The sequence below is a fragment of the Actinia tenebrosa genome, unplaced genomic scaffold (assembly GCF_029948245.1).
Source record: "Actinia tenebrosa isolate PJP-AT-01 unplaced genomic scaffold, QUT_ActTen_1.0 PGA_scaffold16__25_contigs__length_10494907, whole genome shotgun sequence".
Classification (NCBI taxonomy): Eukaryota; Metazoa; Cnidaria; class Anthozoa; order Actiniaria; family Actiniidae; genus Actinia; species Actinia tenebrosa.
Genome location: NW_028292576.1, coordinates 6,265,283 through 6,284,660, shown reverse-complemented (window position 1 = coordinate 6,284,660; position 19,378 = coordinate 6,265,283). Strand labels below are relative to the sequence as shown.

At 38.6% G+C, this 19,378-nt stretch overlaps 2 protein-coding genes across 2 annotated transcripts; one reads left to right on the top strand and one right to left on the bottom strand.

The window, feature by feature from the left end:
* Positions 1-101: 101 nt before the first annotated feature.
* Positions 102-12,495, bottom strand: LOC116305805 (uncharacterized). The gene is made up of 18 exons (XM_031715777.2): positions 12,358-12,495; positions 11,910-12,262; positions 11,099-11,263; positions 10,668-10,775; positions 9,985-10,110; positions 9,496-9,592; positions 9,108-9,326; positions 8,404-8,780; positions 7,575-7,742; positions 6,864-6,974; positions 5,638-5,754; positions 5,460-5,550; positions 4,527-4,904; positions 3,707-3,817; positions 3,297-3,407; positions 2,582-2,692; positions 1,518-1,609; positions 102-989 (listed from the first exon to the last, which is right to left on the bottom strand). Exons 1-18 carry the CDS (start codon positions 12,422-12,424, stop codon positions 339-341), a joined length of 3,453 nt encoding a protein of 1,150 aa, XP_031571637.1. The 5' UTR covers positions 12,425-12,495; the 3' UTR covers positions 102-338.
* A 1,227-nt stretch (positions 12,496-13,722) lies between these two features.
* Positions 13,723-19,376, top strand: LOC116305799 (transmembrane protein 72). The gene is made up of 4 exons (XM_031715772.2): positions 13,723-15,255; positions 16,561-16,624; positions 16,962-17,027; positions 18,150-19,376. Exons 1-4 carry the CDS (start codon positions 15,168-15,170, stop codon positions 18,382-18,384), a joined length of 453 nt encoding a protein of 150 aa, XP_031571632.1. The 5' UTR covers positions 13,723-15,167; the 3' UTR covers positions 18,385-19,376.
* Positions 19,377-19,378: the final 2 nt, after the last annotated feature.

Below are 19,378 nucleotides of genomic sequence, written 5' to 3'. Positions count from 1 at the left end.
TTAATTTAGTAGAGTTGCATTTACTTCCGAGTTTTTCTCAAATGAACTAAAACCCCACTGTTTGCGTGGATGTTTAAAATATCACTACACAGTTACATCAGTATAGTCAGATTATCTTTATTTGAAGTGTACTAGACTGAAATGCATTACAGTACGCTTTAAAATGGCAATACTAATGTACCTTCAATTTAGCTATACGAAGCATTTGTCGAAACCTTTACATTATAAGCAACTACACTTACTTTTATCTGCATTTGCAATAAATTGCTTACTTTTCCATTCGCGATAGCAGAGTTCTAATAGTTGTTTGGTTATAATCATAATCGGATCTTTACACCTTATCTTATCCAAAGATTCAAAGAATATAATGAAGTCGGGGCAGAAGAAGCTTGATTACCAAAATCATATTCACCACCGTTTAACCCGTCTTCAAACGCACCGTAATCATTCTCAGTAATGCCAATACCGTGGTCAGCTCGATTACATGCACTTCCTCCTCCGCCAATCATCATCACCGCCCCATCACCCGTTTCCCAGTTACACCAGAACCCTATGTAACTACTGTTTTGAATATTGCCATTACAATTAGCCATGGAAAAAGAATCAGTGGATTGATACTGTCCACCGTAAGACACGGGACAGTTTCCAAGACAACGATCATCTGACCATTGGTTCCTGTATTTAAAGGTACCATAACTGGACATCTTAGAGCGAAAGGTACGGGATCCCAAACAGTTGGACGTAGTTTGCAGTAGTGCAGTGTGCGAAGAATCGTCAGATCGTGTAATCTTGATCTCGGTACCGATGATTGACCAGAAGGCAGGGGATATCATGTCTTGATTGTCTGTTGCACTTGTGGGGCTTCCTTGACCTGTCATGACGTCATACCACCAGGAGCCATCGTCTCTCATCCAGTTATTTGTGTCAGCGTTAGAGAATCGGGCGATCAGAGTCCATCCACCTGAGTTAGCACTCATATCACAATATGCCTGGATGGGAATTTGCACATATCCAGTTAACATATCCTTCATCAGCACAAATTATATTTTATTCGTGTACAATGTCTCTTCAATTTTAATGGTCAGAACGAAAATGCATGGAAGAACACAAGAAAGTAACATATTCGCATTGGTCTCGCTGTACCAATGTAGCATGAGTGTGGGAACAGACATGCTGGGGGAGCTCTACAAAGGACCATAAGTGCACGACAAAAAAGAGGGGACGAAGGGGCTGAGAAATAAGAAAATTAACAGAGCAACAGCAGGTCGCAATCGGGGAGAGTACAGCGAGGCAACTAGAATACTTGAAGTGCGCTGGATACTGTACGGCCTTGTTAAGCAGGTTTGAAGTGACCAATATGCTAATCAGTTGTTATACATTTATACTACTGAAACCGCTGAGAAGACTAGCGAGTACACGACTGCATAGTGCTTTGCTTATCGTCATAATACCTGCAGAAGCAGACCTAGAAGTCTACTGACAGCATCAACTTTGAAAGACATGATATCAATACTGACCTGAAAAGATGTCCCTTGTGGGGTAAGCCGATAAATTCCAGATGAAGAAATCCCGCTGTTTTTCAATGATAAACATGAAGCTCTTGATGGGGCTTTTGACATGAAAAGAATAATAAGAAGGGAAATACATTGATAAATATCCAAGACATTGCCACGAAAAAAATAAACAATAATAATAATAATAATAATAACTTTATTTAACGAAGGTATGCAATTTATCGTAGATAATTTTCAATTGCCCTTCTAATTATAAAAACCTTACAAAGTATACAAGCTAAATTAGATAATCAATATGAATAATAAAATATATTTCATGGAGAAAAAAGACGATACAGAATGTAACTTAAAATAAAATTTAAAATAATGAAACAGAATAAATAGAATAAATAGGGGTAAATCTAATACTAGGTATCTAATGCAAAAGGATTATCATATAAACTAGAGGCTATAAATTTACGATAACTATATTTAAAACTAGCTAAGGAACTTGAGTTTCTTATATCGATTGGTAATGAATTCCAAACTGGCCCTGGTGCCTGTGTAGAAAAATGCACGCTGCCCGAAATTCTTTTTGAGTAGTGGAATTGTAAGAAGCTTATTTGTTTTCGCCCTAGCATTCAACTTAGGTGTATTCTTAAATTTCTTAAAAATTCTTAATAATAATAATTAGTCGGCATTCCGAGGTTTTGAGGAAAACTTGGGTCGATTTGGCATTGCAGTACGATGTGATTGTGGTACTGTTTGCAGGGACGTATTTCCAAGATGACATCTATTTTGTCCCCTAAAACAGTCCAACAATGCACTACACGTAATGCCAACTCGACCCGATTTTTCCCTCAATTTCGGAGTGACGGGCTATTACTCCAGTTTCGACTTCTCTTTGCTCAGCCCGGTTGCCGGTGCGTTATAATAATCAGCTACTGAATCAACCAAAACCAGTGGCATTTTAATCAATTCGTATTGTTCCATAGCACGTATCCTCCTTACTATGCAATGAACAATACACAATCGAGGCTAATACTGAGCGAAAGCGAACACGAAATGGGACTAATTTAATGTCATACCTTCACATCTGTTACCGTAGTGTGTACTAGGGCATATACATGTGTAGTTATTGACACCATCTACACACGTTCCTCCATTCAAGCAATGATGACTCTGGCAATCATCGTAGTCTTGTGAAAATAACAAAATAACGGTTTGATGTTTTTAGTGGGGTTACGTATTTAGCCCTTATATCTTAAATTTGCAGCATTTTCAATATTAATAATAACTTCTTATTAAGATATATATCTTTAGAAAACTCATTAATAATTCATGAAGAAAACACAATAGAAATCATGAGCATGAAGGTGATTTTATATCTGATAAAGATTCGTCTTCATTTGCATAAACTTTAACTTGGATTTTCTCTATCAAACTTGGTTCATTTCGTAAAAAAATCGGTACACAATGAGAACAAACATCATAAGTTTTCTAAGCCGTTCAATAATCTCGCAGATCGTGGTTTATCGGGTCTAAAACCACTCGGCTACGCCTCGTGTTTTATACCCGATAAAACACTCCTGCTCGTTTATTAAACATTACATAGATAGCTCACTGGCACATATAGCCACCTCTAGGTTATTCCAGTTTATAGCTAACACCTGATTGAAAAACAGCATATTATGTAAAAACAATGGTGTAAATAAACAAATTGTCATATTGACATAAAAACATATTAATATTTGAGATTGTCCAGTTAATCATATCCATAAAGAGAGTGATAAAGCAACTTACTGTCACACTGTGCTCCACTGTAGTGTGTCGGACACGAACATGTGTAGTTCATTTTACCATCGATGCAAGTTCCACCATTCTGACAGGGGCTTGAGGAACACTCATTGAATTCTGGATAATGGACAAAAATAGGTTTAACCTCTCTTCATTGCAAGGAAGTTAAAGCTAGTTTATATTTTTATCCCCCTGCCCCCCCCCCCCCCCCCCCCTTTGGTCTGTTTTTCGTTCTTAATTTTAGGGCACAACGAGCAACGTTTACTCTGTGTCATATTGACGCAATCTTACGGTTCAAAATTAGATCTAGTATATATAGCTCGAATTTAATTTCTGAGAAAACAATGATACCGGTCACATCTCTAGGGAAATTTATTAATTATTCTGAAAATTTTAAAATGAACAAAGCTCTTTACCTTCACAATGTTTGCCCAGATGTGTTGCAGGACAAACACAAGAATAACCGACGTGTTCATCAACACAAATGCCTCCATTCATACAAGGCTGACTCCAACAGTCATCATATTCTAAAATAAGGCAACCAAAATAATTGGAGATTAATGACGTAACTTTTTTCTTTTGCACGACGTTCTTGCTAGGTGCCGCAAACCTCAAACTGCAGTTCGACGTCGGGCGTTTTCCGTCAAACTTTTGACATTTAGCATAGCATCATAACAAAAGTTGTTGCTGGAAGAGCCGCCATATTGAAGTTTCATTGATGCAAAGTGTTTCTCTGTGTTTGCGGGCGTTTCTGGGCCTGATCCCTAGCTAGCGGTTAGTGGTAAACCTGGTGCTAAAGGTCTCTATTCTCTAGGCATATCCGGCTAAGTTAATTTAGCGTGTAGAGTGGCCTTCAGGCGGAAAAACCCCGGAGAACCTGGAGAAAAAACCGGTCCTAATTCGAATCAGGGGAAGACCAAAGCTAGTCTTTTACTTTATAAAAAAAGAATAGCATCCTTCTTAATTAATTTTGAAATATGAACTGAGTACTGTTAATCGACTAAATCCACTTGGACTTGCCCATTTCAGAACACGTATCTAAAATTCTTTGTTTGAGTTGTATCCATATTCAAGCGTCTTCTCATGTGCAACCATTAAACAAAGAAATAATACTCTAGGGAATGACACGAGGTCTGAAATGGGAAAACAGTGGAGGTCTATTGAGTAATGCGAATCAGTCACTGAAGACGCCAACCATTTGTTGGATGACAATTTGTTCAGTACATGCATGTATACCTTTCTCGCAGGTGTATTGGTGACAAGCGTTACAATCAACGTCGTTCCATCTGTAGTTGAAGTTCACACCAAGGGTGTGAACGCAGTCCTGACCCGGAGCCAGATTGTTCGGTTGACTTTTTTGCCAGTAAGTGAATTTACTGAGAGAACCATCGATCCATGCGAAGGTCCCCTCACTGGCGATGTCATTCAATCCAATCCAGGCTTTTGCACCGTTGTGTCGTTGCTGAACAAAGACATTTTCTTCTTGGGTGTCAATTGAAGCTATAGATGTGCCCATGGCTCGACAGCGCCGCTCTGCATTTGTCCAAGAGTCACATTGTGAACTGGTATAGAAACAGGAACCATTGAAGTAGCTCCAGCCATCCTCGCATACATCTGTTTGAATTAAGCCCATTAAGAAAACAAATTACCTTTCCTCAGCTCATGTCCGTCAATGACTTGCTTCACTAAAGCCCAAAATACTCGTTTCATGATGAAATTAAATCATAAAAATACTACTTCTGTTAAATTGCTACCGCAACTTGAAACGTTGATATGAAAGGCGCGAACTGCTAATAGGGGCGTCATTTTTAAAATGAACGATGAAATACTAAATGGGTCGTATTTTATCCAGTGACTTCAAAATAAAATAGCCAGGGACAAATCGAGGTCTCGCTGATATAGAAGGCACTATTTTCCCGCCAATACACATGCACGCATACGCGTACGCGTTCGATCTTTAGAGATTCCCGCTATTTTATTCACAGATTTGGTAAAAACAATTTGCGCTACGCCACTGAAAATGACCAAAATGGCTTGCACAGGCCGGTTCTTTAAGAAAATGACTTTCTTTTCAATAAACCCGATTGCAAATCTCTTAATTTAAGGCTTTCAGCAATTGGAAATCCTGAAGAAAAAATAATTGCATCAAGTCTGGTATATAATACTTGCCAGGCAAGACAGCATAGGAAACAGAAAGTGGGTCATGTTTGTTGACATATAACTCCTTTACGCAGGCACGAAATCCAGTCTTGTTGATTTGCTACAACAACAACAAAAAAAGATAAATAAATTAGAATTTCTTTTAATGCGATTTAGAACAATCTGGGGCAACAATTCATCGACTTACTTCAACCCATTGTGTCATAGAATTGTGCACAGGATTAAGATTTCCTCCTGCGGTAGAATGATTTGCCGTCACTAGGACTATAGGTGTCTTGTTATATGGAAGCTCAAATTGAATATCCTAAAGGAATGGAATGAATATTAGTCAAATTTATAAAACCCATTAGAAGAAGATAGTTTGCAAAAAAAGGACTGTTTTGAAAAAAATGTATTTACTTTGCTAGAGTTAAGAACAAATAATGAATGGCACAAGCCCTTAAAAAAAGTTATTGACTATATCACTCTTGCAGCAATTTGGAATGAAGCTCAATCTGGGGGACAAAACGCAATTTTTACCACAATTGTAAATTTTCTCGCGCGCTGATTGGTTAAAAAACGTCGTAAATAAGAGGCCATACCAACAAATGGCGTCATGCAAGATTTCGTGCAGTCTATTTCCTAGAGTTTTGTGAGTTTTGTAGTAAAAAACAAATTTACGATGGTTTAGCGTGGTATGTCCTCTTATTTACCACGATATGACGTCAAACGTTGGTCAAAATTAGTTATGGACCCACTCGGCTTACGCCTCGTGAGTCCATAACATTTTGACCAACTTTTGACGTCATATCGTGGTAAATAAGAGGACATACCACGCTAAACCAACGTAAATTTGTTAAAGATACCAATGGTCAGGTAATTGGAATTCTTTGTTTTTTTCCCTCCAGATCGAGCTGCTTTGACGTCAATGAAAAGGGTCTATAAACATATCATTCTACACGAAGTGAATAGTTGAATGGCAAAATATTTTTATATGATTCAAATGGTACATCTTGGAGTTTGATGCCATTAGGAGGCATTTGAGTTTATTTGTCATCATTTTAAATTGAAACATTGAATTCCTATGAGAAAACAAATCTGCAATAACCTTTCTATAAACCCTGAGTAAGACGATGATGTTTCATACAGCCGGATGTTTCACTGCGTGCCCCAGAAGCGTTTTGCACATTTAACAAAGCGTCCTATGACATCACATCATTAGCATATATTGGAAGCATAAACCTTGATATTTCCAAAATATGCATCACTAAAATCATCTCAGAATATTTTGCCATCAATTAACTACTAACTAAATGTAGAATCAATACTGCAAATTTTGAGTTCATAGCTATCTTAAATGTGAATGGCTTCCAAGTTACAAATTTCTTAGAAAATGATTATTTTAGCAACGAGTTACAATATTCTTAGTTTTACCTTACAGAAGGCATAATTAAACTTCCGTAATAACATTCCAGTGTTTGGAAAATTAATGGAACCGTGTTCTCCAAAGAGAGGTCTTTGTATGCTGTTGAACGCCATCCAGTTCTGCAATTGCAAAGGAAAAACGACCAGCAACCAATCAATAACTCACGATAACACCAACTGATGCAAAATGGCAAACTTTGACGTGACGGAGTTTATAAGCAAAGCGACAATAGAAGCCTATTAGCCAGGGACAACTCAATTCCCCTGCAACTGAATCGATTACAACGTATCCTACTTATGATATTGCTGCACGGTTTCCATGTAGGACGCGTTCTCAAATCTGCGCAAGTGACAACTTGTTTTTAGATTCTTTTTTTGTTTTATTCCACAAATTTCCCTCGTTATTCTGGGAAATTTAATCACTAATTTCCCTCGTGCCATGGTATTACTTATAATAACCTGCCTTGCGGGCGATCCACATTGGTTCATGCAGTGCTGTCTTTCCCCGACGGTTGGTGGTTCCCAGAACCAATAATGATAATGACAATAAAAAATGGTCAACAGGTAGAAACGGAATCTCCATATATATATATATATATATATATATATATATATATATATATATATATATATATATATATATATATAATATGCTGGTGTTAGCTCTTGTACGCGAAGAAAAACAATTCTATGTACTATCAAATCTTTTGCACGACTTACCGCATGTATACTCTCATGTGCTCCATCAAAACTCTGTAGTTCTCTTAGGCAAACTTTGAACGAGGATCTCGTTACATCTTCGACCCAGATGTTAGCTGCGTCTTGCCTGACTTGCCTTCTCTCGTGCTCAGCAGTTACAAGAATGATCGGAGCAGTGTTGAATTTCCCCTAAAATATGCAACAAGACATACCAATGACCATAGTGGTTTGAAATTTGCTAGTTGGGGAATTGGATCATTCGCACCATTGTCTTATTTCCCTTCCCACCTCGAAAGGATGATTGCATGGCATCTGAAAGGAAATGTGACGTCGATTGGTCTTGCATACAGTCCTTTGACTAAACGTTGTCGTTTGATTGGCTTCATCCCTACGCGCCTAAACCGAAAAGGATCATGGGGATAATTAATTTACAGTTACTAACTGCCGCATATGTTATCTAACACGTCTTGAGCTCGCTTTTTTCGATCCCATTTAATTTGCTAAAACCATGCCTCGAGCATACAGCGAAGATTTAACGCTGGCGAGCAGTTTGGATGACGCAAGTTCTGGGTAATTTACCCGTTATCCTTTTAGGTCTAGGCGCGTAGGGAGGATCCAATCAACGACAACATTTAGTCAAAGGACTGTATATTACAATTTTCAGCGCCAACTCGTTCTCAGAATTCAGATTTTAGCTCCGACCGACATCGTCGTTTTTGAAATAGATGTATGTATACCAAATTTTAAAATAACTGTTATAACTATCGCTTGCTGATTAGGGGGCTGCATTTTCTATTTCTTCAATAAGACTAAGCTGCTTAGCTTGATTTGCACAGTAATCATTCATTACCAAAGGTAAATTGACAGTTTTACAAGCTGTTCCAGTCCACCAACGGTTGAAATCTATTTCTCCAGCCACTCCACCAGCAGGAGCACCTTGGTAGGCCAGCCAGTCAACTGTAGCAAAGTCTCTGGAGTTAATCTTGTTTCTACCACTTAAGGTCACGCAGACTGCAAAGCTGGAGTTCGTAACCTCTTCTACCCACGACACCGTTGCATCATGGACTAAAATGGGATTGGAGCTGTCGATATGGTTTACTGAGATCAACACTTGAATGGGTCTTTCTGGGTAAAACACGTAAGGCTCGAATTGAATTGGCTCGCAAACGACCTCTGACCAGGAATGCGGCTTCTTAAGGTGGTGACGGCCTTTTTGGGATGGGAAACCTTTAAAAGAATATATGAAAACTTGAAATAGAAAGATAATACAGTAATAGGCTGTTTGCATGATGGTGTCATTTAAAAAACCTGTTATCGCTAAACACCGCCTCAAGCACAGCAGTGGCGCAGCTCGACGAGGTCGAACTGGTAGCATGTGAAGGCGCCTCTGACAGCCTCTGTACAGTCCACATGTATGGTCATGGACCGGAGAAAAACAAGAGCTAGTGGAAAAAGTTTGTCAAGTCTGGAGTCGTCGCAGAAACACGAAAAGCGCTCGGCTAAAATGCTTTATCAATCAATGAACATCATTTAATTACTATCACTTTTTCTTACCATTGCAGCTTCCAGGGTGATAGTTTGTAAAATTTTCTCTACGATTACACATCTCTCGCTGGAATACGCATTCATTTTCGTAGGTGGTTCCGTTTGAGGAGCAGACAGGTTCATTGTAAGAGGGACAAGTGTCGACACATACACAACGTGCATCCGTTGGGCCAAAGGCTTTGCATACCGCAAAGTAGTCACATGACTTGCCAATGCAGGGGTCTAGATCTAATGGAAATAAATGCTTGCATAATTAAAAAAAGATATGGACCCTGTCTCAATCTTAGTTCATATTCGCTAAGCTGGTTGGATATTAGTGTCCGTCGTTGCTCTTGTTTTGTTATATAAACCAACGTGGCCGCCATGACTATATATTACATTGTCAAATAATTCGTACCTCCGATCACTGCGTAGTTCACGTCTATTGGGTCGTGTGCAGAACTCAAACCTGGTAAATCTTTCACGCAAACACGAAACGTTTTGTTCGTAATTTCCTATCGGTATAATTCATATAAAAAACATGGAATAAGTATGTTGATAATATTTTTTTCATTTTGGGAAAATTTCAATTAAATGTTTTTTCATCACGGTTTTTCCTAGCCGGCTTCTCGCCCCAACCCCCCTCCCCCCTTCCTTCCCAAGAGCCGCAGGTTAAGTTGTTCCAATTCAGGTACACGTGTCTCGTGATCACATCATGACGTTGCCTGGTGGCATGACTTTTGGTAGACTCGTGTTTTTATCGATTATTAAACAGCCTGTTAAAAACAACCATCGACCTCCGAAAGAAACGGTTTTCTATAGTGTCATGAATGTAAAGAAAATATTGTTTATAATTAATTTACCTTATACCAAAATGCCTAATAATGAATGCTTGGCCGTTACTTACCTCGACCCAGCTGTTTATCGCATTGTTCTCTGCTTTGATGGAGTAAGGATTGTTTGAATCGTATTCGTGAGCTGCAGTTACCAAGATAACAGGAGGAAGGTAGAACGACGCAGAAAAATTCAGTTCCTTAAGATGAGTACAATGGTTTTCAAAAAATCAGTCAATTACGACAGCAGACGACTGTTAGTCGGATGGATGATAGATGGATGGATGGATGGGTGGATGGATGGATGGGTGGATGGGTGGATGGGTGGATGGGTGGATGGGTGGATGGGTGGATGGGTGGATGGGTGGATGGGTGGATGGGTGGATGGGTGGATGGGTGGATGGGTGGATGGGTGGATGGGTGGATGGGTGGATGGGTGGATGGGTGGATGGGTGGATGGGTGGATGGGTGGATGGGTGGATGGGTGGATGGGTGGATGGGTGGATGGGTGGATGGGTGGATGGGTGGATGGGTGGATGGGTGGATGGGTGGATGGGTGGATGGGTGGATGGGTGGATGGGTGGATGGGTGGATGGGTGGATGGGTGGATGGGTGGATGGGTGGATGGATGGACGAATGGACGGACGGACGGACGGATGGATGGATGGATGGATGGATGGATGGATGGATGGATGGATGGATGGATGGACGACATTCTATTCTCACTTCATTATTTCATTGTAAATTTGGTTTTTACCTTGCAATGTGCAAAATTATCGCTTGTCAAAGGAACCCCAGGATTCGAAAAGGTCGTTTGATTGCTTTCAGTAAAGCTGTTACCATTATCTTCAAAGGCTACCCAGTCCTATAATATGAAACATCAAAGGTAACTGCTATACTTTTGGTATAAACGCGACACTGAATGCTTTGTGAACTTTCAATTGCCACCTGTTGTTATGCATACTATAAGTCTAAAAATAAGTCTGATAGAGTCTGATGGCTCTGAAAAAGGGTGCCTAACTTTTAAATTGCTGCAACTGTTAAGTTGCCACCAAAATAATAAAGCACTTTGAGCTGCAGGTTTGGCCTACGGTTTCGCGAGTTGTTTATCGGGTCAAGTTATAGGAAATTAAAGACAATTCAAATAAAGCATTCGCGCTTATATAATATGCTGTTCTACAGGCTTACCACTTCAATATTTTCATGTTTCCCATCAAACATTTTTACTTCTCGAAGACAAATCCTAAAATAATGAAGGCTCACTTCTTCCAACCACACGACCATAGCATCTTGTGGTCGCCTAGTAACCGAATGAGTGACAGTTGACAGAATCTTGGGGCGTGTACCAAATGACTAAAAACCAACATAAAATTTAACCAATTATAACGCAAAGGAAAGAAAATAGTGAAAAGAAACAAGCAAATAAACGCTGTATATTCGTATTTCATTTGACGGGATGGGCTCCAAGGATGGTGAAGAGGCATTCAGTACTCGGGTTTGATCACATGTGAGTATATATTTAGCCTCTCGTCTTGATTCCGGGTTTTCCCCCAGCTTCTCCTAGCTGTAGGGCCTACCATTTAATCCAATCCATCCGATAAATTGGAAATTTTTTTTGCCTCTGATGACAATTTACCGACGTACCTTAATGGTACAAATGCCATACGCGTCTACGGAAGGAACTGAAAAGAGTGGGGAAGATTTAAATGAGTTACCTCAATCGGAAGACCGATTTTTCCGGAATTTTCCTACCGGAATTTCCGTTTTTTCGCGGGTATGATGGTAACACCTCGGTTTTGCTGTCTTAGAAAATCATATCACGATAAATCCCAATCAGTTCTGAGCCCGGTGAGTTAGCCGTGCCCGGATGCAGTCGGTCCAGGATATTGATTTTGAAGACGGATGGTAAATATTATAGATTAAGGTTTTTATTTTCAAAAAATTACCTTGCATGAAATGTGGACGTAATTTTCTATATAGTAAACATAGCGTTACTCACAGATGGAAAGTTCACTCTTGTACACTTCGTATCACTTGTAAACAAACCAACTGCGGCCCTGCCAGATACCATGTTTGATTGTGGGTTTTGAAAAGCCATCCAGTTCACCACTGAATTCCCATTAGCGCCATCTCCAGACACGACAATGCAAACATCAAACCCTGTAGGGGAGATATTTTCAGTCCAAGCTACAGCAGAGTCATGAACCCTCGAGAACTTTTCGCCATAGTTTAACGATACTATGACATGGACAACGCCCGAACCATTGAAGGTTGTTGGGAAGGTTACTGAACGACATTGTATCTTGTTTTGATGAGAGCTGGATAGCTGTATTTTCCCTTTCTGTAATGTTCCTTTCGGGGGAAAAAAAAAACATAATTAGAAATCCGTCAAAAAGTTTTATGAAAATGTTATTTGAAAATAGGAAAAAAATCGTCGTTACACCTACCAGCGCTGCATATGCTGGCCAGAACAGCAAAATCTACGACAATACACAAAAACTTCCAATAGGCCATTTTTGTTAGATTTTCCTTCAGTTCATAAACATCGATAGAGCTGCAGCACTAAATGACTTACAACATTATCGTAAATGTCTTTTTATTCTCAACATTAGGGCCTGGTTTTATGTGGCGGGATTAACCAATAGTAGTTGAGCGGCGAGTTTGGCTCCGCTTCTGATTGGCTAGGCCTTATGCCTATGGTGGCCCGTTGGGACAAATTTTTATGTGTGTGTGCGCTAACACTTTTATGTCTCTAAGTGGCAAAACGTCTAAGAGGGACAAACACATCTTTCATGTTTGTGAGTGCAAAACTTTTAAGTATGGTAGCCGCCCGTTGGGACAACTTTTTTTGTGTGAGCGCTAACACTTTTATGCCTGTAAGTGCAAAACGTCTAATAGGGAGCAAACACAGCTTTCATGTTTGTGAGTACAAAACTTTTAAGAATGGTGGCCCGTTGGAACAAACTTTTATGTGTGTTTGTGCTAACACTTTTAGGTCTGTAAGTGAAAAACGTTTTATTGAGCAAACACAGCTTTCATGTTTGTGAGCGCAAAATTTTTAAGTGTGGTGGCCCGTTGGGACAAACTTTTATGTGTGTGAGTGCTAGCACGTTTGTCTGTAAGCGCAAAACGTTTAAGTGAGCACAGCTTTTATGTCTGTAAGCGCAAAACTTTTAAGATAGTAAATAAGTTCATGTTCGTGAAGGCAAAACGTTTAAGTATGGTGGCCTGTTGGGACAAACTTTTATTTGTGTGAGCGCAAACCACTTTTAAAAAGTCTGTTAAAAAATTAAAAGGTTCAAGACAGCAAGCACAGCTTTTATGTCTGTAAGCGCAAAACTTTTAAGATAGTAAATAAGTTCATGTTCGTGAAGGCAAAACGTTTAAGTACGGTGGCCTGTTGGGACAAACTTTTATTTGTGTGAGCGCAAACCCCTTTTAAAAAGTCTGTTAAAAAATTAAAAGGTTCAAGACAGCAAGCACAGCTTTTATGTCTGTAAGCGCAAAACTTTTAAGATAGTAAATAAGTTCATGTTCGTGAAGGCAAAACGTTTAAGTACGGTGGCCTGTTGGGACAAACTTTTATTTGTGTGAGCGCAAACCACTTTTAAAAAGTCTGTTAAAAAATTAAAAGGTTCAAGACAGCAAGCACAGCTTTTATGTGTGAGCACAAAACTTTTTAAGAGAGTGAACACTTTCATGTGCGTGAGAGTAAAAAACATATATGTGTGTTAGCGAAAAAACCTTAAGAGAACGCCCACACACATACGAAAACAGCCATCATCAAGAGAAAGTTCGATACAGCGAAAGAGGTATTACTTTAAACGAACTGCGTGCAAACGGTTACTGAATCGTCAACGGTAACTCCGCAATCGAAAATTTTCTAAGTGCGTAATATGTATGCCACTTTCTCGGAGGAACAATCGGAGAACAGAAGATGGCAGACTTGCGTGATGCACGGCCGCAGACAGAATCGCCATTCACATGTTGCGCGGTACTGAGATTTTTTCGGCCCATGGTACGTCAAGATTGGTCGTAAAGAGGTTAAAAGATCAAGGTACCAATCTTGTTGGAGCAGAAAATCAACTGAAACAAGCAATCACTGAAATGGATGACGACAAGATCAGATCTGAACTTCTACAGAACTATGTTGATTGGATCAAGAACACACCTGCGGCAATTCATTCTGGGGGAGCTTGGGAAAGACAAAATACTGTCGGTAAGGAACATCGTAGCAGCCCTGATGAAAGAGCATGGATCTAGACTCAATGAAGAATCGCTTACTGCATTTATGTGTGAAGCGGAAGCAGTTTTAAACAGCCGTCCACTTGCAGCTTTTAGACACGATCAACGATCCCCTATCTCCAATACCGCTTAGTCCAAGTATGCTGTTAACCGGAAAGCCAAAGATCATTCGACCGCTCCTGGCAAGTTCCAAGCTCAAGACGTGTTCTGTAAAAAGAGGTTGCGACGAGTTCAACATACAACAAACCAGTTCCGGAACAGATGGAAAATAGAGTACCTCCAGAACCACCAAGCAAGGCCGAAATGGAGGCAGAAGAGCGATACGTAACTTTGCCAATGGAGACAGAGTACTGAGCAAAGGACAGTGGCAGTCAGTAAATCATTGGGCCTCTAGCTTAAGTGATAAGTGCACACCCAGATGATCAAGGTTTGGTCAGATCAGTTACCGTTAGCACTTCCAAGGGCTCAACACTGGATCGCCCAATAGCGAATTTGGTCCTTGGCTTAGAGGCACAACAGGAAGAACCGGGAATTCCCGACAAGGAGCCATAGACAAGAACTGAAAGAGCTGAATTAACTAATTAACCGGTTTAGACGGTACGATTTTCGCCTACAACCATCTTATACAACACGCTCGCGCCATCCTACAACTCGAGTCGTACCGTGTAAATCAAGCCTACAACTCGCCTACGACAGACGCGAGCGTGTTGTATACGATAGTTGTAGGCGAAAATCGTACCGTCTAAACCGGCCTTAAAGGAAAGGAAAGGAAACGGAAAAGCATTAAGCGGTTAATGCCAAATATTATTGGTTTACCTGTGTTACGGACTCGAGGGAGACTGAACACAACTAAGTCGGATAGAGCAGTAACGCCTGTCGAAAAGCGAACTCATCAAGTCAACGTGTCAAACGTTGTCTTTGATCTGTATTGTGGCTGTTGTTTTCCATCTGTTTTCTAACCCTATGGCTACGTGTATCTATTAGTGGTTTTCCTTAAGTATCTGGTTTCGAGATGCCGAACGGGGAAAATATAGATAGGTCGTGCTTTTGCCGCCACTTCACAACATTTACCCACGTCATTGGAATCTTCACATCAGTAGGTAAACAAAAACACATAAATTTAATCGTCAAATAAACTACATGAAAGACTTATTTCAAAACGAAATGCTATAAGAAAGAGAGTGTTTCTCAGTGCATTTAATTAAGATTAAGACGTGTATGGGAAGACTTGGTAAATTATTAATGACATCAGCTGTTTTTTTCCGTCAGTTCAAAGTTCTTCTTTTGAAAAATATGCATTGATTCTGTAAACATCTTATTTATAGTTATCTACCAATCATGTACATAGACACTTAAAACAACATCTTTTTTATGAAATCTTAGTATCCATGCATAAAATCCAAATAAAGCCATTTAGGAGTGGGTTGGCTTGTTAGTTGGCCATTTGGATGGCACATTAATTAATATATTTCATTTTACAATCACAAACCGTGTTTTACTTAAATATAAAAAGTGGTAGACTTTGGTCAAAGGCTATCCAGACTTTAAATTTACTGCAATTTCTCTATTAAGCCCCCCAGCCTAAGCCCTCCTCCCCCTCCTTCTAAGCCAGTTAGTACCAAAAAAGGTACTAAAAATAAAAAAAGCCCCCATCCTCATAATCCCCAAACCCTAAGAATTATTTTGGCCCTTTTCCCTTGGCAGGCCTTTGAAAGTCATTTCACCTGTTGAGATAATTAATAAAAGCACAGTAATAATGAATTTATAAAGATCATAAAAATCTAATAAGTCACTAGCTTCTAATAAGCCCCCCCTCCCCCTTCTAAAAAGTCCTCAGTCCAAAAGCACTGGAAAAAAATTAGTCTCCAGGGGGCTTAATAGGGGAAATAAAATACCTCAAAAGCCAGGCCCCAAATGCTCATTTTGTGGTTTTATTCTTGCATTAATCTTGAGATATCAAAGGATTATACCCATTCGCATGATAAATATCAAGCATTTTTGCATTTTTCTTTTCATTCTGAAAAAATAAATTACTCATTAAATCACACTTTTAAAAACTTTATCTTGGCAGAAGCCAAGCTCCAGCTGTTATATGGGTCTTAGCATTATGAAAATTGGTGTGGTACTAAGAGTTACTTAATGTGTAGGCTTTCCAGAAATTATCCATACCGACCCCCCTCCCCAACGGAGAATTTTTTTTCAGACCTCTCCTCCCCCTTACCCCAAGAAATTTCAATTTTCTTCCTTACAAACTCTGTAATTTTGTTTTTACCCCTACCCCTTGGAAATTCCAAATTCTTCTGTGGGGAAGGGGATATGGATAATTTCTGGAATTATCGTAATTTCAATAGTTGATAGACTGATGTCAGTGATAAATATAACAAAATATTTTTATTTTATTTCAGCCATGTGGTGGGTTGGTGTAATGTTTACTGACAAACCAGACAAAAGAATTGCTGTTTATCTTCTGTAAGCTTTGATATGTAGATAATAATTTTTGTTGAGCTTGCCATGAGAATTATATATTTAAACTCATAGCATTGACAGCAGTGGTAGTGGTAGTCAATGTCATGGAAACTCTTTGAAGTCCACCAAAGTCATATTTTTTGATGCCGATTTACGAGATGCACTTCTTATCTTTTATGTCCTATTAGTTGATTGATTAAACAAAAATGAATGAGTAAATGAATCTTGTTTCTACATAAAGTACACTGCAATGAAAGGCATGCTTTGCCAATTAATGTACAAATTGAGGTGGTTAAGATATAATCTAAAAATAATATAATTACGTTTGTTTGGTTTTCAGATTGTGTGCAATAATAGTGTCATTTCTTGAAGTAGTATTCTTATTAGATAAATGTGCCTTCTGCAGGTATGTGATATTTTAGATAAATCAAGTATGTTAATACCTCTTATCTCACTTGAAACTCATCATTACCATCACCATCATCATCATCACCATAACCATCATTATCCATATTTTACAGCTCATCAAATAGAAATATGACCATATTAATGTATTTGCATACTTCGGGCAACCTGCAATGTAATAACTGTCACAAATGACTAATCAGGGCGCAGCTCTTCCATTCTGCAAACTACTCACCGTAAATCCTTTATTTAGCTCATTTAGCTATTGTAACTCAGGATTAAACGGAAGCATTACTATTGACCGTCTTGCATAATCTGTAGTGATGTACATGGCATTTCTATTATTTGATTCACCTGTGTTAGTCTCTCAAGTATAATTTACGATTATTGTGAATAGCAAAACTAAAACATGGTAACATTAACAAAGCAAGCTAAAAAGAAATGTTCTGAACAACCAAGACTTTAATAAATCACCTTTAATCAGTACAAGTGATTCTTGGTTGTGAAAGGGGGGGGGGGGGGGGGCTAAAAAGAGAGGGGGGAGCTTATTTGAGAGGGGGGGCTAAATAGAGGATTTACGGTATATCCAGACAGCTGTTTTATTGCAGACCAAGAAAGCTTTGCATTACAAGTTATGAAGAGATTGTTACCTGCAACTTTCAATGCTCTCTTTTTATCAGAATTACATTGCAGGTCACAAGAAAGGTTGCTTCATACACAACAGGATCTTAAATGACTGACTTGAATGAATTTAAGAATGAACTAAAATGGAGGAAAGAAGAAAATCAAAGAAAGAAAAAAAATGAAAAAAAATTATTAAGTCCAAAAAGCTACTGCAGCCTCCTTACCTCTCACTCACTCCCACACACACCCTAAGACAACGAACAACAAAATAAATAAAGATTAAAACTAAAAATTCTTTTCTTTCAATCTAGTGGTTTACTTCTGTAGACCCCAACAAATGCAGGTGTATAGATCAAATTCAAAACTTGCACCTATGTGAGGCTTAAGTTGTGAACAAAGGAATCTGGCGTGATTCGTGACTTTTGAATCACACCAGATTACTTTGAATTTGGTCTATATGACTATTAATTATGAGGTAACACTTTTAATTTCTTTTCAGGGAAGGTAGTTGTGCCTTTACACTTTGGAAATTCATCAAAGCCATTGACACATGGAAAAGGTTTATTCTCTACATGGGAATATCGGTGGTGTGTTATCTGCATCCCAAGGAGTACTGGGAAGCCATTATTATTGGAATCTTTCTTGATGTAACTGCACTGTTTTATTTGATGTTGGGATTTAGAAAGAAAAACAACAGGGAAGAATATAAGTATAGGCAGCTTGAAGTTAAATAGATTATATATTATTATTTATATACCATTAGGAATAATAATAGAGTACAAACACTATAAGTGTGCAACATAAATACCACTAAATACTGCTAAATTATGCTAATCCTATTGTTTTCTATTGTTTAATTAGCACTATCTACTACTAAATAGTGCAAAGTGTTGCACACTTTTAGTGTTTGTACTCTATACTTGCTTGGACTTGTAATATATTTTAGGTATAAGATGCGGGCAGTGAAATGGATGAATTGATGATCTGGGTATTCTGAATGTTAATTAAGCTTCAAGCCACTTTGAGGATACGTGTTGGCATGTCTTGATTAATTTATTATGCATATTTGATTTTAATAAAATTTATGAAGACTAGTTTTCTCATCGTTTCAACACTTGCTAGTGTCATTAAGAAAGGTTGTCGCTCAGAGATGCGAAAGGGCGATCTGAGACTAAACAGAATTTCCGACCTTTTATGTTTTCTTGGGTTAAAACAATAAGAAAAAGCACATTTCCAACCAAAGGTCATGCTTCATATACCAATCTAAAAGAAAACTGTTGTTTGGCTGTGAATATCAATTATTATACATTTTACAGCATGCTACTCGGTCTCAGATGTCAGATCTGTGATCTACGTTTTTTTGAAATAGGTGTATAAATACAGAGAATCTAGTCTGTACATCAGTATTATAATAACGATCATCGACTTTCTCAAAGCCAAAGTGTTTGTGCCATAGGACATTCTATCTTAGGATTCCACTCATCAATGTATTGCGTTTGCATATAGATTCTTTGCCTTTATATTATTATGCACACTCTTGATAATCACACCGACGACTTGTCGAAACATCAAGGAAACTAGTCATCATAAATTTGGTTAAACGCTTCAAAACAAAATGTCTAATTCATATTTAAATACTATATAATAAATCAATAAAATCTTGAGTCTTTTAGAAAGTCTCAGCCACTGAAAATTAATAAAGTTGAGAACAAGTCAGAACAATTACGC